Below are 26783 nucleotides of genomic sequence, written 5' to 3'. Positions count from 1 at the left end.
AATTTGCTGTTCGTAAACAATTTGCAGCCAATGGGAAGGACTGCGACGGTATTAGTTCGCTGGCTCCTAATCCTACGACCAGGGGCAGCTGGTGGGTTATTAAGACACCCGCTGGCCTCCGCGCCTCTACCGAGAGCGTTAGAAAAACAACTCAGAAAAACAACGATTTATAATTCTCGTATTTCTACAAAAAAGTACTCGAAAAAGCACCCGACAAGGCACTTGAATGAGCGCGTCGCGTCAGAAAAGATCTTGTTATAAAAGGTGGGAGTCCGTATGTTGTGAACAAACATTTTTAAAGCGCCCAAATATTTACAGATGTTGTTTGGTGAAAATATAGCACGAGTTTTTTTGTCTTGTTTTAATATGCATCTCTTGCAAATATATTTTATTGCTCTCATCGTCTTTCTTTAAACGAGCTGCATTTGTTTTACTTCCGTGTTGTTATTGTCGAAGAATTTGAGCGGAGTAATAACCACTAAACAGTATTCTATGTGGAAACATCGTAAGGGCTATGTACCATTCTAACTTATGTATCATTTTTATCGCTGTTTTACTTAGACAAGGTTTATTGTCGCTATTGTCAAAGAGTTAACGAGAAATAATAACTAACGAGCGCATGTTTGTCATATACATAAGATAATCAAAATAATTTAGTCTTAGGAGGATATATATACATCTTGAGTGTGTATTATTCTAGCTGTAAACTAAAGTAAGGCTGCCATTTTCTATTTAGATGGAAAAGACTGTTTCTTGTGATACGCTTATTGTAATAAATATTCTGAAAGAGGAAACGGTTAACACATTAGCACATATCAATTAGTATATTGCGTATCGCGGAAAAAGTCCTTTATGAGGAGTTCGACGTGCGGATTCTAAAACCACAAACAGAACGCAGTAGGCTTTTAAATGATGGATGAATGATTTATTATATATTGAATTACTAAATAAAATTGGCGGATTCGCGAAACAGAAGATAATAAAAAGTGATATCAGTTTGTTTAAAAAGCAAGCCCCATAAGTCTGCGTAGCCGGCTTTTTTTACCAGCGGGCCAGGATTCAGAGCATCGACCTGTTTTCGTTCGACAGAGAAGCCGTCATGAAAGCGAGGCGCTTGCATTAATGTCAAGGCTCAATCCCTTCGCGTGTGAATCCCCGAGAGCCAAGCTACACTGGCTTCAATCCTTCTTGTTATTGAGAAAAACTTCAAACCCTTGTCATGAGAAAAATGACTAAAGAAACCTGTATTTAATAAAGTAACATGCAAAATAACTATTTCATTTATTTGTTGCTATGTGCTACTGAAGATGCAAGAATACCTTGAAGGCATGAATAAGACCACGTCACGGAAAAGAATTGTTTTTGTTGTGTCTTTTTAAATAACTTTCTTCTTTAGGACTTTGATGTGAATGATAACTAAAATATACTTTTGTGCTTTAAATTTCATTATTGTGCTGGAATTGAATGACTTTAACTTAAAATTGTATCCTTAAAATAGAAAAATATATAGATAATAACGCGCTACCAGCTTCAATGATAGAAGGCAACTCGCTCCCTTTTGTCATCACTTTTTTTCAAGACTGTTCTAGCTATTATATGTTCTTTGTTAAGTGATTATACATTCATTTACAAAAAATAATTATAAATGTTAACATTAATTTACAAAAATTTACAAAACGTACCACTTTAGTTCGGCGCGCGCTACCGTGACCACAAGGTGAGAGATCACGTGACTAGGTCACGCGATCTCTCAGCACAAGTCCCCATTGGCATGCGTGAATAAGCTTTGTTTGACACAAACTTTATTGCTAAAAGAATTCCCTTAATGCGCAGTGTAGCATTTCTTTGCCAGGCTGGCTGAGTGATCAGATATCACATCCTCCCTATTGGAGTTGCTTATGTTGCTTTCTATTGTCTTTTCCCAAAACTGTCAAGGTGGGCACGGTAGCGCGCGTCGTACTTTTAAACTGTTTAGGTAGCCACGGTAGCGTGCGTCGTATTTAATATTTATATTCTTAACTCACAAATATTTTCTAGGGAAAATATATCCACAGACCAATCAATATCTGGTACAGCCTGAGTATTGTTAAAATTGCAGGTTTTCTTTCCCACTTAGTTTTGGCGAGAAAATGGTCCCTGGGCGCTTGAAATGATTTGATAAAAATAAAAATTTTGTAGACCACTTCAAAAATTAAATTATGATTAATTTTTTGAGCTCCTTAGATTAAAATGGTATTAATTAGTGCCGAGAGTGTTCAAATACAGTATTTGATAAGAGCAACGAGGTCTTTAAATAGCGTTCTATAGTGTCCCGTCCGCAAAGAGTTAACGGTAGCTTCCCGCTAAGAAATATTTACAGCGATTATTTCCCATGATGATTATCTTTCCTCGCTGGCACAAGCTTTTTTCAAAGACTCTATTCTCGCTCTAAGGCCTTGTTTCCATCGCCGCACGAAAGAGTCTCTGCTCAACATAAGCCTAGGTGTGCTACTCCCTCGCCCTTCATGCACGATATTTCCCATGATGAGGTACAATTCCCCAACTTGGAGTTCAGGGCAGTTGCATGTATCGTTATAAACCCACAGATGCAGTTTCAAGTTGATGGGCATGCGTAGTTTGAACACGAACTTGACAGACGCGTGGTACTGGGTCACGTGACTCGTGGCGTTGTGGTCTCGACCCGTGATCTTAACCTTCAGAACTGAGAAGAAGAAAAAAAAAAGTTATAGACTCTGGATCCATGTCGCGTGACGATGTTGGTGTCGAGTCGGTTTTTTTAACATTGAGATATCTTTTGAAAAAATAGTTTCCTGTATTTTTTTTTTGCTTTTAGTAATAAAACGGAGTTGTTTTCATTGAAGTATGGGGTGGAATTTTGAGCGATTCAAGCAGATTTACTTCCCTTCTAAAATGTACAATTACGAAAATCATCATCCATAGTGTTTTCATTGATTTACCGAATTCGGTCTTTAGAATTGCCAAAGGGATAATAAATAAATCGATGAGAATGTTTTCCATTTGGTTTGTTGCTAAGATGACAAACTTGCGGCTGGCATCCAGACACTGTTCACGATTGAAGCCCTTACAAGCTTACAGCAACAGCCCGCATGATTTTAAAGATCGGCCTGACGGGGACTGGGGCACTGGCGAAATAAGGGTAGACGGAAAAATAAAAAGAATCGTAGAAATACTAATGTGCGTGTGAAAATCGGCGCAGAGAAGACGCAGGAGGGGAAGTAATAACTGGAATAAACTGTGAAGGACGATTCCTCTTTTTTTCTTCCCCTTTCACCGAGCTCCACGCTCATAAGCAAGTCTACGTTTCCGTTGCTCTCTGTAGTTAAAAGAGGGAATACTGCCCTTACCATAGTCACTGGTGCATAGTATCCGATTTCTTCGTCTGGTGGTGACGCACGGTGGGCATTCCCCTGAAAACCGCAAACATTCAAAGATTTGACTACAATTTAGCTCTAGATGGGGAGAGTTTATGATGGGGGTAAGTGGAGCTTTTACGGTCATCCCTTTCGACGCCGTTGCGACTTTTAGTTTTCGCCTCAGACGTCTCCAGTGCCGTAACAGGCCTTGAAATATTAGGGGGGGGCACGATAAAGAAACATCAGGAAAATATTTGAGGTTACAGCCATCCTGGTGCCCCACCCCCTGCTACGGCCGTGGTGTCTGCTATGGTAACCATATATATCACAATCTCTTATTACCTTTTGGCGTGAGAGTCGAGTGCGGACCCTTAAGGGACTTCTTTTTGAATCCGCTGTCCATCTCTATAATGTCGTATTCCCGTCGTTCTTTTGTCATGTCGGAGCTGGAGGAGGTTTCTAAAAGGCTCTTTCTTTCGGTGACAGGAAATTCTAAACGCCGTAAAATCAAAACGAACAGATAGTGATCATCGCAATTTTATTAGTGTTAAAGCTTAAAGACAAAAAGTAACCATCAAGAGACAAAAGGTGCACCATGAAATGACATGATATCATTAGTTACCATTTCCCGAATCCCGAAATATTAGTCACACAAGCACTGTATTATATATATACCTTTATTTTGAAAGTGCTAGAAAATAATTGTGACAAAGACCCTTTCGTAACAAAAACGATAATAAAGTTAGCAATCGCACGAGATGCACCATACGCCATCTCCCCCACACCTCCCTCTCCATATTCGAATGATGATCGTTACCATGCCCTCTCGTCATTACCTATGAAAGAGGTGGGATGAAGCACGAGTTCCCGGATGTTAGTGGCCGCTCCACACTTCTCCCTCATCACTCCCATCACCGTCTCAAGACTGGCGTCCCACAGCGTCACATAGCTCCTCTTGTTAACGATAACAATGGGAATATCCTCCTTCAAACGTTTGATCTGACCCATGATGACGTAATCACGGCCACTGGTCAGCTCTGGGCATGCGCACTGACCAGACGGCACACGCAAAGAAAGTAAGGGGGTGGTTGCGAGGTCGCCTTTGTATGACGTAATGGCAAAAGCTTTATAGAGTGAGCTGTCTTGAGGAGAGGCTTTTACAACCCGAACACGGAACACTGCAGATAAGAGAATTCGATGTCATACCTACAACATGAGCGTGTTATGCACGAACCATATGTAGCGCTTCTGCCGTGTCTGATTGTCTGGATTTGGCACATAAATCAATTAATCTCGGGACCACACCAAGGCTAACTTCAAACGCCGTATTATCCATGAGCCGTATTCAATGCAAATGCTTGCAAAAACCAAGTCGATTCTTTCACCTTCATTTGCATGCCTTTGCATTGAATACGGCTCATGGATAATACGTCGTTCAAACTTAGTCTTTAAGGCATGGCTTAGCCAGTCGTGCAGCACGCGAAAAGCGCGACACTGATTCAAACGTCGCGCAACAGAAAATGCTTTAAATTGGACTACTCGCAATCTATTGTGCTCAGCTCATTTAGAGCTACTATCGAATCAACATCGGCACGGCAACAGCGCGATTGTACCGATAAGTTTGTGTATGTTTCTGCTGATCTTTTATAGTTTATATTTTCTGTAGTGTATGTTTTCGATAGAATTGGTGATATTTTATGCTTATTGTATATTTTATGTACCGTGTATGTTTTCTGAACCGATAAACTTGGTGTATGTTTTCTGTACCGTTTTTACTGAAGCAAAAGTCTTGGATACTGCTCGGCTGACACTTCTTACAGAATGCTGAACAATAAAAAATCAGATATTAATCAAACAGATAAAGCCATGGATAGGACAGGAATAAAGAACACACAAATAAACTTAATATGCAAAAATAAATGCCACTACTATACTTTAGAATACTGGCCTCCCGTCTCGAATAGCTAATGCTAACTGCGAGTTCGGTTACTATTTTGTATATATTTTTCCAAATAAAATTATTTTGTTGTTATTGTTGTTCAATTGTAGTAATAACCATGGCATGGTATGGAATGAAAAAGTCAAAGAATGTAAGAAAAATGAAGAAAAGCATAATAATATATAGATTTAGGCACTGCCTAAAAGCGGAGCCAGCATGACTTTTTTTCAGCATAAACTTGTGTAGAACCCCCCTTCCCTGCACTTTCATTATGCATCATGTTCCACCACCCACAAAAATGGCACCATATGTAAAACATATAAAGATTGCATGTTCTATAAATACTGCAATTATTATTAAATTGTGTCCCCCAATCCTCCTGGGGAATACCTAGAAAAAATGTTTTTTGTTCTAGGTAAAAAAAAGTATTTATTGACATTACTTAGAATATTATTAACTAAACTATACTTGATAGACAACTGATACAGCAAAATTAGCGAAATAAATTTATGCTTTGATTAACAGGGAAGGCTTTCAGGTGTAAAGGGAGATCATATTTATTTTAAAATGAGTTCCTCACAAAACACTGGGTGCTATTTTATTCTCTTCAAAATTAAAAAATATCTACGAAAAAAAATTCCGGGAAAAATTGAAGATTCACCTGGACGGTTGATTGCTGGTGTCGGTACAAAAGGCACAGGAATACCGCATTTTCTTTTGTAGTCCTCCACTTTACTGTTGAATTCCAAGGACCATTCACGAACGAAGTTCTTAGGGGTGAGTCTCATCCTGGTTTTGCCTTTACTTGTCGTCCTCATGGACCCCATAAGTACATAGTTTTCCCCGACTCTCAGGGGAGGGCACGGGCACTTTCCACCGGGTACTCGTATAAGCATCTCCGCTGGCTCAGACAGACGACCCTTGTAAGCAGCGAGGACGTCGGCGTAGTAAACAGTGCGTTGTTTGTTGGAACGGATCTTTGTGATACGAGCTAGGATGACTGAGGAAGAAAATATAGGGCGAGAAGTTTAAGTGTTACGGCTTCGATTGATTAAATTGGATAGAATATTCTTCAGAGCCCTAGCTAGAATAAGAAGAAACAAGATTTTTAGTCGTGATTAGAAAAAAAATAAATGTTATTATATATTTTTGAAAACTGAATATTTTGAGGGAATCTTAGGCAACCTCTCTCATGCTCTTAGCCCTCCTCTCCTCCGCCAAAAAGGTGATACTGTTAAAAAAGTAAGATTTTTAACCATTTTGCATAGTATGTTAGTCCCCCCCCCCCCCAAGCTAATCCAGTCTCTGTGTAACATATAAAACATATGTCCGTCTAAATAGTCCATGGGAAGCCTGTGGAAATAGAGTGTTCCCGAGATCTGTGCACAGTTGCTGCAACAGAAAACGAAAAAAGTCAAGATACTCAACTCAAACACAGTTAAAATGATGATACATTTTATACGTAGAGTTTCAAGAAAATAAAAGAAATAAAAAATTGTCGTACTTCATCTTATATCTTTTAACATGAGAAGGATGTGAAATCACTATAAAAACGACGTGTCTTCTACAAACTAATACGACAATAAAAGAGAGCAGCCATGATGGTCTTTGACCCTACCATGTTGACTGATGCAAAAATGAGCCCCAGGATTCTCAGACTCTCGACAGGCACCGCATTTCGGCGTCAAGGTAACCGGAGCTGACGTCACGGTGGTCATAGCAACAGGCACCGTTGTCGCGGGTAGGTCACACTGCCTGAGTGCGGAGACCTCGTTGTTAAATGCGTAATACCATTCCTCCGCCAAGCTGTCCTTATTCATGACTAAACGGTAGACTCCCCTTTTGCCAAAACGCGCGGAGCCCATAATGATGTAGTCCTGTCCGACTTTGAAGTCCGGACATGAGCACTTTGAGCCGGACACACGAATGATGATCTCGGACAGGTCGAGGGGACCCTTGTAGATGGTCTTGACAAACGCGCGGAAGGCCTTCTTGTCCTGAGCGGTCACGTGCTCTTTACCAATCTCCACTCGGACAACTGGGTGTGTAAGTCACAAAAAGTCTCATAATACTATATACATATTACTAGTAATGGTACTCTAGCGTGAGGGCGAATGAAGTTATGTACTACTTAACGCCACAAATCCATACAAAAATGCTATTTAGATTGCGTGGCGTGTAAAAGTGGCCTAACTGCCATGTAACGCAACGAGAAGTGTGTGTTGGTGAACTGAAACTACAAAACCGCGATTTTTTCTGTATTAGCTCTACCTAAAGATTGCGTGACATGTATGTTTCTGAAGGCTGCGTGACATTATTCAGCTAGCCTCTCATGTTTCAGTAAGCCCTTGGGGGAGGTGCATAACTTACATAAGATTGTATCTGCAGAAAATGTGACGTGACGGAATGCGTGACACAGTGTAAATCTTACCATGGTCGTTTGAGCAGTAGGCTTTGTTCTTGTGGCGTGACGCAAGGCAGGGCGGGCACGTGGCTATGATGAAAAACAAGCGTTTTAGTGAACTGGAGATTTCAGATTAAAGAAGCTCAAGTCGACTCAACCCAATCTATCATATGCATTACAATATTGGTTTTTATTACGAAGGAGTACAATATAATACATAAAAACCCATAGTTGGCGGTAAAACGGTGCACATGTGCACAATGGGAAAGGAAGGTGAGCCATTAAAATAATTAGGCCACCATTTTATTACGTTCCACCACCCGTTATCGTTATCATGCTATCACAGTCTGTCACCAAAACATTCGTGATGCCTCTTCCAAAGACTCGATTACTTTTCATGTACGCTTATTTGTTTATGTATTTGATAATCACAAGACACCGTGGATCACTAAACATGGGTTTTCCGAATGTTTCCTCTTCTTCTAAGGTTTTCTTTAAATAGGCTGTTAAATTTTGGAGTGGAGGCATTCTTTTACCGACCTGGCGACTCGGTTATTGGTTTCTCTGTCGTGCTAGAAGGCGTGGTTACCAGGAGGGTGGCTGGTGCTGTTGTTGGTTCTGTAGAAACATACTTTTAGATTGTATAACAGCAACACTAACAACAGCTATAACAACAACAACTACGACAATGATAAGAACACCGACAACGACAATAACAACAACAACACGACGACGATAACGACACCGACGACAAAAACGACGACAATAACAACACCGACGACGACTATAACAACATCAACAACACCACGACGATAACAACACTTACGACAAAAACGACGACGATAACAACACTGACGACAAAAACGAAGACGACGTCAACAATAGCAACAACAGCAACGGCTACGACAACAACACCGACAACAAGAACGACGATGATAACAACACCGAAAACGACAACAACATTTGCGAAGAGGACAACAAAAAACAACAACGAAGACGAGAATAACAAACAACAACAGTAGCGAGAACAACAGCTTGAGAAAGTTTCAAACCGGAACTCGCGAACCATTAAAAATTGCAGTTTATAAGTTGACAAAAGTTTGATCATGGAAAGGCGTGGATTCAATCTAAGGGTGGATCGAGTTTAGGAATCAATCTATACCGAGTTAAACCTTCTAGTTAAACCTTTGATAATTTACGTTAGAGGCAGGGACTTGAACAAGCTGCAATTGGGGGGAGACACTTACGGTTGGTCGTTGTCGGCGCGACTGTCGTCTTCGGTCGTCTTTCGATCTTTGTACAATCCGGCTTATTCCTTCCCAAGCCAAGCTCAATTGGTATATCCCATCTCTTAGCAAAGCTCCTCTGTGATAGTGTCACCCTGACCTCTCCCTTTTTGTTGCGTGCTATCTTACCCATGATGACATAGTCCTTACCCGGGAGGAGATGAGGGCAGGGGCAACGCCCTCCCGGTACGCGGATGAAAACCGTTCGAGGCAGGAGCTCAGAGGCTTTGTACACCGAGAGGATCGAGGCTTCGTAGACGGCGCGACTATGAGTTACACGCATAGGCGAGGTAATAACTGTGTGGATAACTACAGAGAATATAATGTTAGAGATAAGTAGAGACACTGATGTTGATAATGATGGTAATGAAAGTGATAGTGATAATATTCATGATGATAATGATAATTGATGACGATGCTGGTGGTTGTAGTGATGATGATAGTGATATTGATGACGATGCTGATGGTTGTGATGATGATAGTGTTAGTGATGATGATGCTGATGGTTGGGGTGATGATGATAGTGTTAGTGATGATGATGCTGATGGTTGTGGTGATGATGATAATGATATTGATGATGATGCTGGTGGTTGTAGTGATGATGATAGTGATATTGATGACGATGCTGATGGTTGTGGTGATGATGATAGTGTTAGTGATGATGATGCTGATGGTTGTGGTGGTGATGATGATAGTGTTAGTGATGATGATGCTGATGGTTGTGGTGATGATGATAGTGATATTGATGACGATGCTGGTGGCTGTGGTGATGATGATAATGATAATTGATGACGATGCTGGTGGTTGTGGTGATGATGATAGTGATATTGATGACGATGCTGGTGGCTGTGGTGATGATGATAATGATAATTGATGACGATGCTGGTGGTTGTGGTGATGATGATAGTGATATTGATGACGATGCTGGTGGAAGTGGTGATGATGATAGTGATATTGATGACGATGCTGGTGGTTGTGGTGATGATGATAATGATATTGATGATGATGCTGATGGTTGTGGTGATGATGATAGTGATATTGATGATGATGCTGGTGGTTGTGGTGATGATGATAATGATAATTGATGACGATGCTGGTGGTTGTGGCGATGATGATAGTGATATTGATGATGATGCTGGTGGTTGTAGTGATGATGATAGTGATATTGATGACGATGCTGATGGTTGTAGTGATGATGATAGTGATATTGATGATGATGCTGATGGTTGTGGTGATGATGATAATGTTAGTGATGATGATGCTGATGGTTGTGGTGATGATGATAGTGATATTGATGATGATGCTGGTGGTTGTAGTGATGATGATAGTGATATTGATGATGATGCTGATGGTTGTGGTGATGATGATAATGTTAGTGATGATGATGCTGGTGGTTGTGGTGATGATGATAGTGATATTGATGACGATACTGGTGGTTGTAGTGATGATGATAGTGATATTGATGATGATGCTGATGGTTCTAGTGTTGATGATAGTGTTAGTGATGATGATGCTGATGGTTGTAGTGTTGATGATAGTGTTAGTGATGATGATGCTGATGGTTGTGGTGATGACGATAGTGATATTGATGATGATGCTGGTGGTTGTAGTGATGATGATAATGATAATTGATGATGATGCTGGTGGTTGTAGTGATGATGATAATGATAATTGATGATGATGCTGGTGGTTGTGGTAATGATGATAGTGATATTGATGACGATGCTGATGGTTGTGGTGATGATGATAGTGATATTGATGATGATGCTGATGGTTGTGGTGATGATGATAGTGATATTGATGACGAAGATGATGGTTGGGGTGATGATGATAGTGATATTGATGATGATGCTGGTGGTTGTGGTGATGATGATAGTGGTAGTGATAATGATGACGATAGTGGTTGCCGTAGTATAATTATGATGGCTTTGATAATGACAATCATCAAACTTCTGGTGGTCATGGTGATGGCGGTGGCCATGATTATACGTATCAGTTACTATCAGATGAAAACGGCAGAAGCAATTATGGTGGTGATGATGGTGATAGTGCTAAAAATGTGCAGGGAAATGTTGCGATGGCACATGCTTGTTCTACGTACCCACATCACTCGTGCAATATCCCCTCTCGAGAGTGCGCTGGTTTAGATTACACGGGGCACATGGGGCTGCAAGGAAAAATGTATTAATTAAACTATATAAAAAATTAATACAAACGGTGATACCATACAAACCTGACGTAGTGGTGACCGGTTTAGTTGTAGTAGTTGCTTCCGTAGTGGTAGGTGTAGCTGTAGTAGTTGCTTCCGTAGTGGTAGGTTTAGTTGAAGCAGTTGCTCCCGTAGTTGCCGGTTTAGTTGTAGTATTTTCGTCCGTGGTGGTAGGCTTTGCTGTAGTAGTTGCTTCCGTAGTGGTAAGTTTAACTGTAGTTGCTTCCGTGGTGGTAGGTTTAGCTGAAGTAGTTGCTTCCGTAGTTGTAGGTTTAGCTGTAGTAGTTGCTTCCGTGGTTGCCGGTTTGGTTGTAGTATTTTCGTCCGTGGTGGTAGGTTTAGCTGAAGTAGTTGCTTCCGTAGTTGTAGGTTTAGCTGTAGTAGTTGCTTCCGTGGTTGCCGGTTTGGTTGTAGTATTTTCGTCCGTGGTGGTAGGTTTAGCTTTAGTAGTTGCTTCCGTGGTGGTAGGTTTGGCTGTAGAAGTTGCTTCCGTGGTGGTAGGTTTGGCTGTAGAAGTTGCTTCCGTGGTGGTAGGTTTAGCTGTAGTAGTTGCTTCCGTGGTGGTAGATTTGGCTGTAGAAGTTGCTTCCGTGGTGGTAGGTTTGGCTGTAGAAGTTGCTTCCGTGGTGGTAGGTTTGGCTGTAGAAGTTGCTTCCGTGGTGGTAGGTTTAGCTGTAGTAGTTGCTTCCGTGGTGGTAGGTTTGGCTGTAGAAGTTGCTTCCGTGGTGGTAGGTTTGGCTGTAGAAGTTGCTTCCGTGGTGGTAGGTTTGGCTGTAGTAGTTGCTTCCGTGGTGGTTGGCTTAGCTGTAGTAGTTGCTTCCATGGTGGTAGGTTTAGCTGTAGTAGTTGATTCCGCATTGGTAGGTTTAGTTGTAGTAGTTGCTTCCGTGGTGGTAGGTTTAGCTGTAGTAGTCGCTTCCGCAGTGGTAGGTTTAGTTGTAGTAGTTGTTTCTGTCGTAGTAGGTTTAGCTGTAGTAGTTGCTTCTGTGGTTGTCGGTTTAGCTGAAGTAGTTGCTTTAGTGGTGGTAGGTTTAACTGTACTAGTTGCTTCCGTGGTGGTAGGTTTGGTTGTAGAAGTTGCTTCCATGGTGGTAGGTTTAGCTGTAGTAGTTGCTTCCATGGTTGTAGGTTTGGTTGTAGAAGTTGCTTCCATGGTGGTAGGTTTAGCTGTAGTAGTTGCTTCCATGGTTGTAGGTTTAACTGTAGTAGTTGCTTCCGTGGTGGTAGGCTTAGCTGTAGTAGTTGCTTCCATGGTTGTAGGTTTGGCTGTAGAAGTTGCTTCCGTGGTGGTAGGTTTGGCTGTAGAAGTTGCTTCCGTGGTGGTAGGTTTGGCTGTAGAAGTTGCTTCCGTGGTGGTAGGTTTAGCTGTAGTAGTTGCTTCCGTGGTGGTAGGTTTGGCTGTAGAAGTTGCTTCCGTTGTGGTAGGTTTAGTTGTAGTAGTTGTTTCTGTCGTGGTAGGTGTAGCCGTAGTAGCTGCTTCCGTGGTGGTAGGTTTAGCTGAAGTAGTTGCTTCATTGGTGGTAGATTTGGCTGTAGTAGTTGCTTCCGTGGTGGTAGGTTTGGCTGTAGTAGTTGCTTCCGTGGTGGTAGGTTTGGCTGTAGAAGTTGCTTCCGTTGTGGTAGGTTTAGTTGTAGTAGTTGTTTCTGTCGTGGTAGGTGTAGCTGTAGTTGTAGTAGTTGCTTCCGTGGTGGTAGGTTTAGCTGAAGTAGTTGCTTCATTGGTGGTAGGGTCGGCATTGGTAGTTGCTTGCTTGGTGGTAGGCTTGACTGTAGCAGTTTCTTCCGTGGTGGTAGGATTGAGTGTAATATTGACTTCAGTGGTGGGTGTTATTGATGCAGTAGTTGCCTCCGAGGTAGAAGGTTGGGTAGTGGTAGTTTCTTCCGTGGTGGTTAGTTTGCCTGTAGTAGTTGCGTCAAAAGGGGTTGGTATGGATATAGCAGTTGCTTCCGTGGTGGTAGGCTTGTCTGTAATAATTGCTTCGGTGGTCGTTGGTCCGGCTGTAGTAGCTTCCATGGGGATTGGTTTGACTGTGTTTTTTACTGCCGTGATCGTAACTTGAGTGGGGGTGACTGCTCCTGTGGTGGTCGGTCCGGGTGTAATAATTGCTTCAGTTGCGGTAGGTTTAGCTGTGATAGTTGCTTTCTTGGTGGTTAGCATGACTGTGTTTGTTGTTTCAGTGGTAATTGGTATGGTTGTGGTGGAAGAGTTGTCCTCTGTTAAAGGTTTGGTAGTAGTAATGGCTTCCATGGTTGTAGGCTCGGAAGTAGTGATAGTTGTATTCTCGGTGGTAGGGTTATTAGTAGCATTAGTATTTTTAGCTATAGCTACATATGTGGCGTCTTCTTTGGGAGTAGTGCTTGGGTCTATGGTGGCCGTTGCTTCTTTGGTGACTGTTTCCATTCTCGTAGTGACTTGTCTCTTTGTTGATGTTAGCTCGTTTATCTTTGCACTAGATATTTCGATATACTGACTTGAAGGTGAGACGTAGATCTGACTTTGGCTGGAATGTACGCTTGCATACGAGTGCAACACGGATAAAATAACAGTTGATGTCAATGATGGTGTCGATGTTAAAATGAGGTTTAAGGTCTTTCTGTTATTTGAGATTGTTTCAGTAGTAAATTTTTGAATGTTAGACGAAGAGAGCAGTGGTGTTGATGAGGTCCTCATTGATGGAGCAACCGTTACTGGTGAAGAAGATTGCATCACTGACACTTTTGCTGATAATGACGACGATGATGGTGATGAGAATAACAATGGCGATACTGTAAAAGTTCTTAATGATGCTGCTGCTGCTGATGATGATGATGATGATGATGGTTGTGGTGGTGATGATGATGTCCGCAACGAAGACGACATAGATGATGATAAAAGTGTTTGTTTCTTAGATGATGATGGCTCTACACGGCTTCTCGAAGCGCATATATCAGTATTGCAAGACCTAACTTCGTAGCTCCGTCCAGGACAGCCTGAGCGAACACGAGTCTTGGTTGCACTCTGACAAATCCTGAACCTCACTCGTGCCCCTCCCCCACAGCTTACTGTACATCCTGCCCAGGGTCCCCACGTGCTCCAAGTCTTGTCGACAAGGCGGCATGGAAGAGTGTTACATGGTTTGACTTGTGTTTCGTCGCTAAGGCACAGTCCATCAGGTCTACGAAGGCAGGTTCTTGCGCGAACTCGGAAGCCGCCTCCGCAAGAGGTCGAGCAGGCCGTCCATGCTCCCCAAGGCATGAACTCAGTGGTGGGAAAAACTGTAGAGGGGAAAAAAGGAGGGATGAATGTCTTTTTTTTTTTTTTTTGCTTCAAGAGTTTTCTGTGCCGTAATGTTTAATCAGGTATTGTACGCCAAAATCGGATACATCTTTATCGGTTTGTTTCGTCAACCTAGGACGGCCTACGAGCACAATCATTTAAAAAAAAGATGCTCAACTGATTATATAGTCTCTTAAACTCGACCTTCTTGGAGCTCTAGAATAAAACCTACAACATTTGAAAAGTAGAGCCTTATCTAAACGAAACACGCCTTCCCCCATTCCCTGGCAACAATTTCAAGCTATGGCCATTCACTATTTATTGTTGAGTAAGAAGTACTACTGTTATAAGAAATGGCAACATACCAAGGGTATTTCAACTTCGGACAATAAAACAAATGTTTTGGTATAACTTTTCATTTTATATCATTACTAACGAGGCAACATTACGCAAAGTCAAGAATCTCATCCTTTACCTGGTTTTAAAGTTGTTGTCCTCTCGTCTGTACTAGTGGCGGCTGTGCCTGATTCAGCCTTTGAAGTTGGAAGCTCAGTCGTATGGAGCAATCCCTGTGTTCCTTTTGTTGACGACGGCATTGTTTCAAGTTTTTCAGTTGTCCTAGTCGGCGATATGGACGTAACGATTGAAGATCTTTGCTGTTTTATCTCTTTAGTGGAAGCTTCTGCTCTAGATGCAACGACGCCTAGCTTTGTAGGCAGTCTACTCGATGCTGTTTCTGTGACACTATCCCCAAAGGTTAACGTTGATACTGAAGGTAACATGGGCAGTGAAGTAGATTGTTTGCCTTGTACAGAAGCCATTCCTAATTTACTTCCAGTACTAATACTTGTGGATGCGTTAACAGAGCTCGGAGTCTGTTTTGTTTTTCCACCAGACTCAGACGACTTGGATCTCACTGCCGACATTGTATATAAGACCTTTTGTGACGCAGTCACAGATTCATAATTAGACGGCGTACTTAAAGTGGCACCGGATTTTACTATGGGGAGAGTAGTCCCCACTGTTCTAACTGAATAACCTTTGTCCTCTGTTTTAGAGGAGCTGACTTTAATAGTGTGATCACTGGAATCGACCTCAGACGTCAATGAAGATACGTAAGACGTGGACGTTTCCCCAATTTTGCTTTGTCCATCACTTGGGATATTCGTCACTGTCCTCAGCAGTCGAGATGTTGGTGTTACAGCTTGTGACAAAGACCTATCTACTGATACATTCGACGTAGATAAGGAATACAATACTAAACTTGGCAACACTTTAGAGCTATTACGGCGTTTCTCAGTTCTACTTTTAGCAGATCCTTTAAAACTTGGTAATGCTGTAATTGATGGAAGAACGCGGCTTTCATTCGAGTAGAAAGCTGACGTCTTCATTACCTCAGGGCGCACCGTCTCCGGCGAAGATACCAAAACAGTTGGAGTAGCAATACTATGTGCTTTAGTAGTTATTGATGGCGTTTTTCTCGTTGCAGTAACCTGTGCTGACTGAGAAGCAATACTGTGCTCCGCAGATATTGACTTTAAAGAAAGAAAAGTGGATCTAGTTACAAGAGCGATGGAAGAATTAACATTGTATTTAGGTTGACTAGTTGTAACTGATTGAAGTATTCCCGTGGTCTTGCCAGTATATTGTACGCGTTGTGTAATTGGACCAGCATCTTCCCAATTCACAGCTTTTGTGACTCGAACACCTGACGTAAATGGCTTAACACTTTCAGTAAGCTGTCCAAAAAGTTCAGTTGAAGGTTTCAAAAACTCAGTGGCTAGACTTATCGGTTTAGTGAAAGGCCCTGCAATTTCAGTGACTAGTTCTTCAGTAACTGGTTCAACCGGTTCTGTGACAGGTTTTAAATCTTCAGTGACTGGCTCAATCGGTTCTGTGACAGGTTTTACATCTTCAGTGACTGGCTCATCCGGTTCTGTGACAGGTTTTAAATCTTCAGTGACTGGCTCAACCGGTTCTGTGACAGGTTTTAAATCTTCAGTGACTGGCTCAACCGGTTCTGTTATAGGTGCTATCGTAGTCGGCGGTCTGTCCTTCGGAAGCCAGTATTCGTACTCTACTTTTGGTGATGTGCTATTCACAATCAAACCCTACGAAAACAAAACAATCAGAAACAACAGTTTTTCAAGCGCGCTGTATGGGAACATAATGGCCTACACCAAACTACCAATTAAAATCCAGGTTGTAATATGCCAATGTTGAATCGCAACGCATTGTGATTACCGTGACCACAGCAAGAACGAGAAAAATAAGAAAAGAACAAAACTATTCAGAAGCAGCGTTATATAGACATCAACTAAAAATCTCGATTTGTTGTAATTACTATGACAACGAAACGTTACAAAGGACCAACCAATCAGGATCAACGTTACAATGACAATAACAAAGCGGATTGTTTTGGGCGTTCATCACGACGTGCAAAAACGAACCAATCAGGATCAACGTTACAAAGAACCAATAACAAGGCTGATTGTATTCGGGACTTACCATGACGTAAAGCTCCTGTGTAGTCGGACCGAGAATCATCACAGCCTCTGTTTTGTTGTCAGGAAGACGGGTATAGCGGACATCTACTCCGTCGGTTCGCTGACTCCCCGGCTTGGTAACCACGTGATCACCATTCATCAGCCACTCCCCCGAACGACTCTTTATGGCTGCGGAAGCACGTGACCTTATCTTAGCACGTGACCTTATCTTAGCACGTGACTTTCCCTTGGCACGTGACCTTATGCTTAGCACGTGACCTTATCTTGGCACGTGACTTTCCCTTGGCACGTGACCGTATCTTAGCACGTGACCTTATTTGCTGCTGCTCAGAATGCTTGGAAATTATTTTTGTCGAGAAAGAAAAAGAAGAAAATGATGATGATAGCGTTGTGGTGATGTGTAATGGTGATCAAAAGGAAGCAGAGAAGAAGAATATAATGAAAAAAAATAAGAAAATAAGATAAAAAAAAAGAGAAAAACATAAAGGTATTTGTAAGTGTTGACCGCGTACCTATAAAGCTCGCTGTTCCCTCGCTTATAAGAACCGTGGTGGCACGCTTGGGTATCGTGAAGAGCTCCGAGTAACCTAGAACAAAACAACATGAACACCAGTCAACATCATGATAAGAACACAAGTGTCAGCTTTGGGTATCGTGAAGAGCTCCGAGTAACCTAGAACAAAACAACATGAACACCAGTCAACATCATGATAAGAACACAAGTGTCAGCTTTGGAACATTAGATCACCGTCCAACTGCAATATCCCATAACTTTGTATATCAGTTACCATTGATCATCATTACCATCACCATAAGAAAACATAACAACCCAGCGTTATAAAATATAATTGAAGATGCGTTTATATATAGAGTTTTCCACAAACTCTGAAAACGCTTCACGCGACTGACGTAACATTATCTCAATCTACTCACTACCAGCTAAGCCATTCGTTACCCATGCTACACAGACCTGTCTTGTTCTCCTCCGCGGTGACGTCTCGGTTGATTGAAGACGCGAAGGGTTCACACGAGGAGCCATCTCCTCCACAAACCTGGCACTGATCGAACTTCCGGTCTGTACCAAGTTTACGATCGCATCCAACCGGCTGCGTACCAAAGGGATAAATAGATACGCAGGGATAAATAGATAAGCAGGGATAAATAGATAAGCAGGGATAAATAGATACGTCGGGATAAATAAATACGCAATCAAATAACCCTACAGGCTGCGCACCACAGGTATAAATAGATACACAGGGATAAATAAATACGCAATCAAAAAACCCTATAGGCTGCGAACCACAGGAATAAATAGATACACAGGGATAAATAGATACGTCGGGATAAATAGATACGCAGGAAATAAATAATAATAAAAAATGAAATAAATTATAAATTTATAATAAAAAAAATAAAATAAATTATAAATTTATAATAAAATATGCAATAATTTGAAACTCGGGCATGGCAAAACAAATAAAAAGGACTTGGTACATATCTACACCTATGTATCTAGCGCACCATTCGGCGGCACACAGGTAGACCGAGCACACAGAAAACCGAGCAGCGAAGGAGACCAGTGCTGGACTAGCGTTCATAACTCCCATTGATCCACTAAAATTCAATAACTGATTACAAAGCACACTCTTGCTTCCATCGATAAGGTAAAAAATATCGAGTGAATCCACAAAACCTCACTACAGACATAAGGGGAAAACAATACGTATCACTCACCGTGCATTTTCCGAATACACAGACGCTATGAGGGAAATCTGAACATTTGGTCCCATCTCTCGCTCGGCCAAAGTAATAAGTAACCCGCTGACCAACAGGGTAACAGTACAGTAGGCACCTAGTGGAACCTGGAGGTGTAAAGAAACGTAAAAAATCCGTGCTTTACGGCATCTCGGTGGAACTTAGTTACCTCGAATTCACTCAAAATGGAGAGTTCGTGTTATCCGAGTAAAATAAAACTAAAAATTTGCCACTCCGAACGTTTTAAAGCCATTTCAAGTTAGTTTCACTGTAATTGCTTCAAATTATCTGTCCTCAACTTACAATGGAACTCCGATTCCCGAATTTGTATTGTATCGCATGATCTCACCTCTTCGTAGTGACTTCCACTTGGCATCTGTGCCGTTGAACTTTAGTTGATAAGCGTCATTTTTCGAGCACTGCTGATCACGGAAACTCGAGGCTCCTATTGGACATGGCTACAGCACAAGACACGTGTCAGAAGCGGAGTTTACGTGCGCGCACGTGATGTACACGTGATAATGCTGATCACTAAACTCGAGGCTCCTATTGGACATGGCTACAGCACAAGACACGTGTCAGAAGCTAAGCTTACGTGCGCGCACGTGATGTACACGTGATAATGCTGATCACTAAACTCGAGGCTCCTATTGGACATGGCTACAGCACAAGAAACGTGTCAGAAGATGAGCTTACGTGCGCGCACGTGATGTACACGTGATAATGCTGATCACTAAACTCGGGGCTCCTATTGGACATGGCTACAGCACAAGAAACGTGTCAGAAGATGAGCTTACGTGCGCGCACGTGATGTACACGTGATAATGCTGATCACTAAACTCGGGGCTCCTATTGGACATGGCTACAGCACAAGACACGTGTCAGAAGCTGAGCTTACGTGCGCGCACGTGATGTACACGTGATAATGCTGATCACTAAACTTGGGGTTTCTATTGGACATGGCTACAGCACAAGACACGTGTCAGAAGCTAAGCTTACGTGCGCGCACGTGATGTACACGTGATAATGCTGATCACTAAACTCGGGGCTCCTATTGGACATGGCTACAGCACAAGACACGTGTCAGAAGCTGAGCTTACGTGCGCGCACGTGATGTACACGTGATAATACTGATCACTAAACTCGGGGTTCCTATTGGACATGGCTACAGCACAAGACCCGTGTCAGAAGCTGAGCTTACGTGCTCGCACGTGATGTACACGCGATAATGCTGATCACTAAACTTGGGGTTTCTATTGGACATGGCTACAGCACAAGACCCGTGTCAGGGGCTTGACTAATGTGCGCGCACGTGATGTACACGCGTGATATGGCTGATCACGGACTCTCGTGGTTCCTTCTTATCTGCAAATACATTATTTTCACATCTATACACATATACAAATACATTATTTACACATCTATACACATATACAAATACACTATACATACCTCGTTGTTACACGTGCGATGTTGGCGTGGGTACTGTGTGCATGGACTTCGGTCCCTGTATAAGAGACGCCACGTAAACATGATATCAAGGCTTCGCCTCAAAAATGCTTAACCATTCGAGGCAGTTTTGGGAATAGCAATAATAATGATAAAAATTGAATCATATCTACTTCGACCGCAGTCAACTATTATTAAACCGTTATTGTTAGGGCCTAGAGCTTCAGTCATGAGTGTTGCCTGGTGTTTCTCAACATGAGTGTGACGTCATACCTGTTACATCGTCTCCCACGGAATGATATCCCCGTCCCACATGTGCGAGAACAAGGGCTCCAAGGAGACCACTCTGATACAAAGTCTACCTCCCCCTTGGGGATTTCGTCACTGGAAATTATTTCATCAGATGTTATGACCTGGGAATAACGCAATCACAACAGTCACGGAATAGACAGTCACGCAATAGAACCAAACAATAGTACTGCATACTGATTTCAACCTCACAAGATGGCGCTCCGGTGAAAGACATAATACTTAAAGTCGCACATAATCTCTTCCATTCCTTAATCGGATTTATTGCTATTCAGGATTAGATCTAAGTACAGGTAATCCATTAACGAACGAATGTAATAATGCGTTTGGATGTGTGCTCAAAGAATTGAATTAATATTGTAAATATTTTGATAGGGCGATGCATTTACTGACCGCTTGCTGACATGTTTGTGTGAATGGCCGGTACTAAGTGAATGAGGTCAAACAATGAAAGGAGTATACACTCCATGTACAGCTTTATTGCAGCACCAAACGGTTGCGATTATGATCGAATCATCAATATTTTAGTATCCCTTTGTCAAGAAATGGCAAGGTTTAGCAGGTTTCCAACTACCCTTTAAAATGAGGAAACACTAAGGAGAACCGCCTTCTCTGCAACGTTGGTAACGAAGGACAAAAACAGGCATAAACGGTTATTAACATATCACATATTTTCGGCGCACACCAAATCCCCTCGATACAAATACTATCAATACGTATAAGGATAAAAGTCTGTAAATAGATTGTTGAATCCCAATCTTAGTTGACCCATCTATGCTCGCAAGCGATTAATACGCGAAAAGCCGAAGAAGGAAAGTATAATGCATAACGGCCCGACACCCCGCCCAACCATTCCTGCCAGTCTAGACCAGAGGGGATCTCTCTCTAATGTGCGTTAATGCTTTATCACAGAGGAATGTGAGGTGCATCTTTAAGCATAATGTAATTATAGGTGTGTTATCTTGTTCCGTATCTGTCGAGTATGGAGGGCACAAAGTGATTATATGGGTGTGTGAAAAAGAGAACAGTTCGCCACACCTCACCAACTTCTCACAGTTTTCCCACGCCCCTAAACTACGCTTATGTATGCGAACACAATAGCAGAACATTTTATTTACTTCATCAATATTGATGGGAGTATTCATTGACAACGTCAACGCTATTTTGACGAACGAGGATCTATATTTGAGAACTGAACATGGTCTGGTGATTGCGCAAGCGCTACATAATACAACCGATTGCGATTACGATATGAGCCCGCTGATATCACGAGAGTTAAGTTAATCGTGTGTTGAGGTCTGCGGGAAATTGACACTAGCGAGAGTATAATGAGTGGGACTCTGAAGCGGGGTTGTGATGGATTTCCTTAGCTGAGTGTGGTCTACCATCGATTCATTAAACCCACAGCTAGATGATATCGCTTTAATTTCCTTTTGTCCCACGCCCATTAACACATTAAAATCGACTGGTGCAAAACGAAATAAAAGTTCTTTACCGCAAAAATGCATCACGGCTCGAAGCAAGGATGAAAATCTAAAACTGCACAATAGAAATGTAATTCATCATAATCATTATTGTTGTTGTTGTTGTTTTTGTTCTTGTTATTATTATAAGTCTTTTTCTTGTTATTATTATTAGTCAGCGCGCTCAGAGGGCATTGTGAATTCCTAATTCGTGTTGGAAACGCTTACAGGCTACTAGAGGGGTGAAACGGAAACCGGCCTTCGGCTTTTGACACCGAAACAAACGGGATTGATGTTAACAAGAGCGGAATAGGAAAAGGCACAGGATTTGCTGTAAACAATATCCGGGAAAACGGGGCAGGGGAACTGGAAAAACAGGTACACTCCCATTAGTTTGCTTTAGCAATGTTAATTTATTTCTAACGGTGGGGGGGGGGGGGGGGGGAGGGTGGGGGTGGGGGTGGGGATGGTGGTCAGGGTTTTGGAGTCAATGAGGATATACGTAGCTTCAGTCTAGCGAAAAAGTACGACAGCCCATGTTAGGGTCCAATCGGGTATTGTGCCTTTGCTAAAAGGCACAGCCAATCAGAGGAAAAAAACTTGGGCAAGTCCGACTACGACTGTGAGAAAATATTGAGCAGAAAAATGACCTCAGCATCTTTGCAAGGGTTTGGTAAGTAGGTTGGGAATCGAGGTAAGGTGAGCTAGGCAACTGAAAGAGAAATGAAATACTACAGGAACTAGTAAGAGTATTAGCTTGAAGCTCAAGCTTATAAGTGTTGACCTTGGAAATAGTAACTCGTGCATCCGGATAAAACAACCCTCGGTAAATCGAACATCCCCCATAAATCAAACCCTCCGTAGAGCTTTATCAAGACGATCAAGTGATCGTGTTTTACACAATTTGGGCGAAATTAATGAGTGGTCAACCTTTATAAAGCGGGTCACTAGACCAAGTCCAAGGGGCGCTTGAGAGGAGAGAGGTTCGACTGGAAATTTAACTTCCGCTAACTCGAACTATTATTTACAATTTCCATTGAAAGTTAGCCTACTTGCAGGCGGTACTCGGTGTTATTTTTGCGGAAACCCTCTCCTTTTTTGCGCTCGCCCCCGGGAACCACGCCGCTTAAAATACAAGATGGCGCCCATCACCGAACCGAGATGGTTTTTCGCGAAAATAACCCCGAGTACAGCCTGCAAGCAGGCTAATTGAAAGTTCGAGATATCCGGAGTATTTGTTAGCTAAGTTCCCTAGGTTCAATGATTTAAAAGATAATCCCATTTTAGAACGATTGATCTATCAAATTGATGTTCGGTGCAAGACACCTGGAAGCACGAGTGTCCTTATGCTCTATCAATGCCGTAGCAGGCGTTTAAATATTGAAAGGGCACAATACAGAAATATTCAGACAATATTGTGGGCAAAGCCATGCCCCTACTGTAAAATATAGGGGGGTGCACGTGTCCCCAGAGCCCCATCCCCTGCCACGACCCTGTCTATCATACAGACGAGCTAACAAGAGGGCTACAGTGTACAAAGAGAAGTATCACAATTATTAGCCAAGAGACTAGAGACTTTTACTACAGACAAGCTAACAAGATGGCTCATAGACGGACGAGTGTACAAAGAGAAGTATCACAGTTAAGCCAAGAGACTAATTTTACTACAGACAAGTTAACAAGATTCTTGTTAGCTTGATGGCTCATAGACAGACGAGTGTACAAAGAGAAATATTACAATAAAGCCAAGAGACTAATTTTTCTTACAGACAAGCTAACGAGATGGCTCATAGACGGACGAGTGTACAGAAGTATCACAACAAAGCCAAGAGACTAATTTTACTACAGACAAGCTAACAAGATTCTTGTTAGCTTGATGGCTCATAGACAGACGAGTGTACAAAGAGATGTATTACAACAAAGCCAAGAGACTAATTTTTCTTACAGACAAGCTAACAAGATGGCTCATAGACGGACGAGTGTACAAAGAGAAGTATCATCGCAAAGTTAAGACGGGTGCGTGTTATCTATAGATGTTCATCTTTGAGAAGAGGAGTTCGCCACTTGGAAAAGTGCTTGACTTATATGCGTGAACTCTCGTGTCTGCCCCATTTCAAAGTTGGTGTTGCGACGGGCGGCAAGCGAGTCGGTTTTAATTCCTTCTCTCTGCTTTTCTGGTGTTAATATGGTATTGATATTAAATTTTCGCTTTGTTGTAAAGAGAGCGCAAAAGTAACAGATATAGGGAAACGTCATTTTTTTCTTTTTAATTAATTATGTCGGCGTTATTAAAAGAACAAACAAGACATGAAGATTAATCTAAAAACAAACAAAACGGAAATTAACAAATCTGTCGCCGCCACAGTAATGAGAATTCTTGCAAACAATTCTCTTGATTCCAAACAAAAACAGCCAAATATACCGAATAGCATACATATTCTTGGTTCTAAAAGGCTGTTTTAGATGGAAAGTGTAAGTGCAGATATGATTTGACATGCTTTGAGAAAAAGAATTCATTCATTTTGCAAGACTGCAAAGTAATTAATTTAAAATGGCGGGAATTTTTGAATTTCAATGTCGGCTTGTTTTGTTTTTATTGTTTTGTGTTATAACATATAGAACATAAAACGGAAGAGAGGTGAGCACGAAAAATTAAAAAAATCAATCGAATTTATCCGAAACACCAATGCCAGTATACCCCTTTCTATTGAAATACTGTGAGAAAAAAAATCAGGTCTCATATGCATTGAGCAGAAAGTCATATGATTCTAGTGAACATTTGGATGTAAATTGAGGCAAAAAAATCGTGTCTTTGTGGTTTAAAGGGGGCCACAAAAATCGTAGAGCGGTCACGCTAAATTCAGTGCACGCAAATTGCTAAAAGCGTTCATCTGCAAGTTTACGGAAACGGAAATGATCTACATCACGAAATCTCACATGACTTACAACCGCAATTACCAGATTTATAACGAGTGCTTTTGCAACATAGTAATCTTATACAAATGTCAGACACAAACATAAGGGGAAACCAGGTGAACGGGTAATTTGGATGTTCATTCATCACCAAGAGCTCGGTAGATAGCTCCGAAATCTTTGAACAATTGCCCCTGAAATAGTTTATATAATTTGTAAAGGAATATAAAAGAGAAAAATAATATCTTTAGAAGGAAGGGAGGATATAAAGAGCGGGTTCCATGTCAAAAGGTGTTATTCAAACAGATATGAAGTAAAATGTATAGCGTTGTGTAAAGAAAAAGTTTTCATACCGTGATGAGATCGAGTCGTGTCTGACCCTTGACTGTAAAGAGGGGTCATAAACAATTTGAAACCATATACAATATATGCATGTTAGGTAATAAATGGGCTAAAGCTTCCAGGGAAGGCTAAAGCTGAATTTGTCGGTAAAAATACGCACAAAAAATTCCTGTAGAGCAGAATTAATATTGGAATTATCATTCAGTATGCGCGAATTATCAGTAAAAAGATGATATTTTTATTGCCTAACTGGATTAGGATGTGATGGCGAATTTACCAATACCGATAAGAGACGAGGCGGATAGTACTTTTTAGATAAACAAATAAATAAATGGGTCCGTTGCAGAAACATCATAAGGTGGACCTACCTCGGAGAGTAAAGCATTATAGGCATTGAATGTGCGCGTGCATTATCAATCTATCTGTTATTATTGTAGGGGTAAATAATTTCCGATATTCCTAGGCCTCTGAGGGTGAATATTATCCTATCACATACCTTGGCATATGGCATGATAAAGATAAAGATTACTTGTACGGTGACTACTTCAATGGGCGACCTAAAAAACAAAAACGTAATGATCGTTGGTATGATCATGATAAACATACTTACCAACTATGGGGGAAACTACGCGAAATTCCGCTAAATCCCCACGTGTATTTTATCAAGAAATTAGCCTCCCGACTCCATTCACGTGTACAATTACTCCTGGAGAGATCTTGCTAAGATAGAGTGGCATTTCGCAAGCTTTTACCTCATTTTGTGCGAGTGATTCTGAGTTAATATCACACGTGTTCTGTCTTGCGGAGTGTTGTTTTGAATGAACTCTACCGCGCGCTGCAGAACCCCACTTTCCCGTGGCGATGTAACCGGTTGAAAGAACTTTCCCAGATTTTCGTCGATGCCTGGATAGTAAAATCTGTATGACTTGATGACAGATAACGCCAACAGTGTGAGAGCCGCGAAATACCAAGACCGGCGACACCCCAAAACCAGCTCGCGAAACAAGCGCAAAATCACGGGATGAATTTACATGCGAATAATAAGGCGGCAAAATGCCGGACTCGCAGCGATGTCGGAAGGTTAAAGTGTGTTCAAATACTTCAACGGAAACTTGTCAGCCTAATCTTTAGACCAAACTTTGACATGAACTGAGACGGGAATCAATTAGAGTCACTCTCGTGAGTCCTACATCAGCGCTGGGGGATTGCAATAAAGTGGTATTTACAGAAAGGGGTAAATATTACGTCACAATGGTCAAATAGCTGAGAGGGGTTTGTTATGTTTTGGTGTTTGCAAGTACGCCTGTGTTTCCGGTTCTACTAGGGGTGTGTATACGGTACGCCTATCTTCGACACACCCTGCGTGTCTGAATGGTGCATTGTTGCACATGCATGTTAAAATAGCCCTTGTTTTGAAGCCTCTATCGGACCACAAATAGTTATAAGAGCAAAAGAAAGCAAAGATACTAACGCGTTTTAACTGGACAATACTCGGGAAAATAAAAGCAATGAAATGTAATGCAATGTTTTTTATGTAGACTTATCAAAAGGTTTTGCCATAGTACAGAAAAAGACAT

The 26783-nt window shown here is 41.7% G+C and overlaps 1 protein-coding gene and 1 long non-coding RNA gene across 3 annotated transcripts; one reads left to right on the top strand and one right to left on the bottom strand.

Annotated features, from left to right (window-relative positions):
• Nucleotides 1–1233: 1233 nt before the first annotated feature.
• Nucleotides 1234–26410, bottom strand: LOC5502589 (mucin-17). Of its 2 annotated transcripts, XM_048727819.1 has the most exons (22): nt 25959–26408; nt 25703–25763; nt 20453–20592; nt 20183–20237; nt 19080–19188; nt 18710–18837; nt 17946–18081; nt 17488–17562; nt 16977–17143; nt 14944–16579; nt 11237–14467; nt 11105–11170; nt 8965–9312; nt 8258–8335; nt 7745–7807; nt 6932–7351; nt 5975–6313; nt 5142–5198; nt 4211–4552; nt 3717–3866; nt 3366–3428; nt 1234–2701 (listed from the first exon to the last, which is right to left on the bottom strand). In XM_048727819.1, exons 1-22 carry the CDS (start codon nt 25961–25963, stop codon nt 2379–2381), a joined length of 7992 nt encoding a protein of 2663 aa, XP_048583776.1. In that variant the 5' UTR covers nt 25964–26408; the 3' UTR covers nt 1234–2378. The 2 variants fall into 2 exon arrangements, with proteins under 2 accessions (XP_048583776.1, XP_048583777.1); XM_048727820.1 differs by lacking the exons at nt 1234–2701; nt 3366–3428; nt 3717–3866; ... (1 more) ...; nt 5142–5198; nt 5975–6313 and adding an exon at nt 6419–6705 and having other exon boundaries at nt 25959–26410.
• LOC125563081 lies at nt 22468–25201 on the top strand. Its single transcript, XR_007308111.1, has 2 exons — nt 22468–22624; nt 23539–25201. It is a non-coding gene; the product is annotated as an uncharacterized LOC125563081 (long non-coding RNA).
• Nucleotides 26411–26783: the final 373 nt, after the last annotated feature.

Source organism: Nematostella vectensis, chromosome 5 (genome assembly GCF_932526225.1).
Source record: "Nematostella vectensis chromosome 5, jaNemVect1.1, whole genome shotgun sequence".
Lineage (NCBI taxonomy): Eukaryota > Metazoa > Cnidaria > Anthozoa > Actiniaria > Edwardsiidae > Nematostella > Nematostella vectensis.
This window is presented reverse-complemented; position numbering and strand designations above follow the sequence as displayed.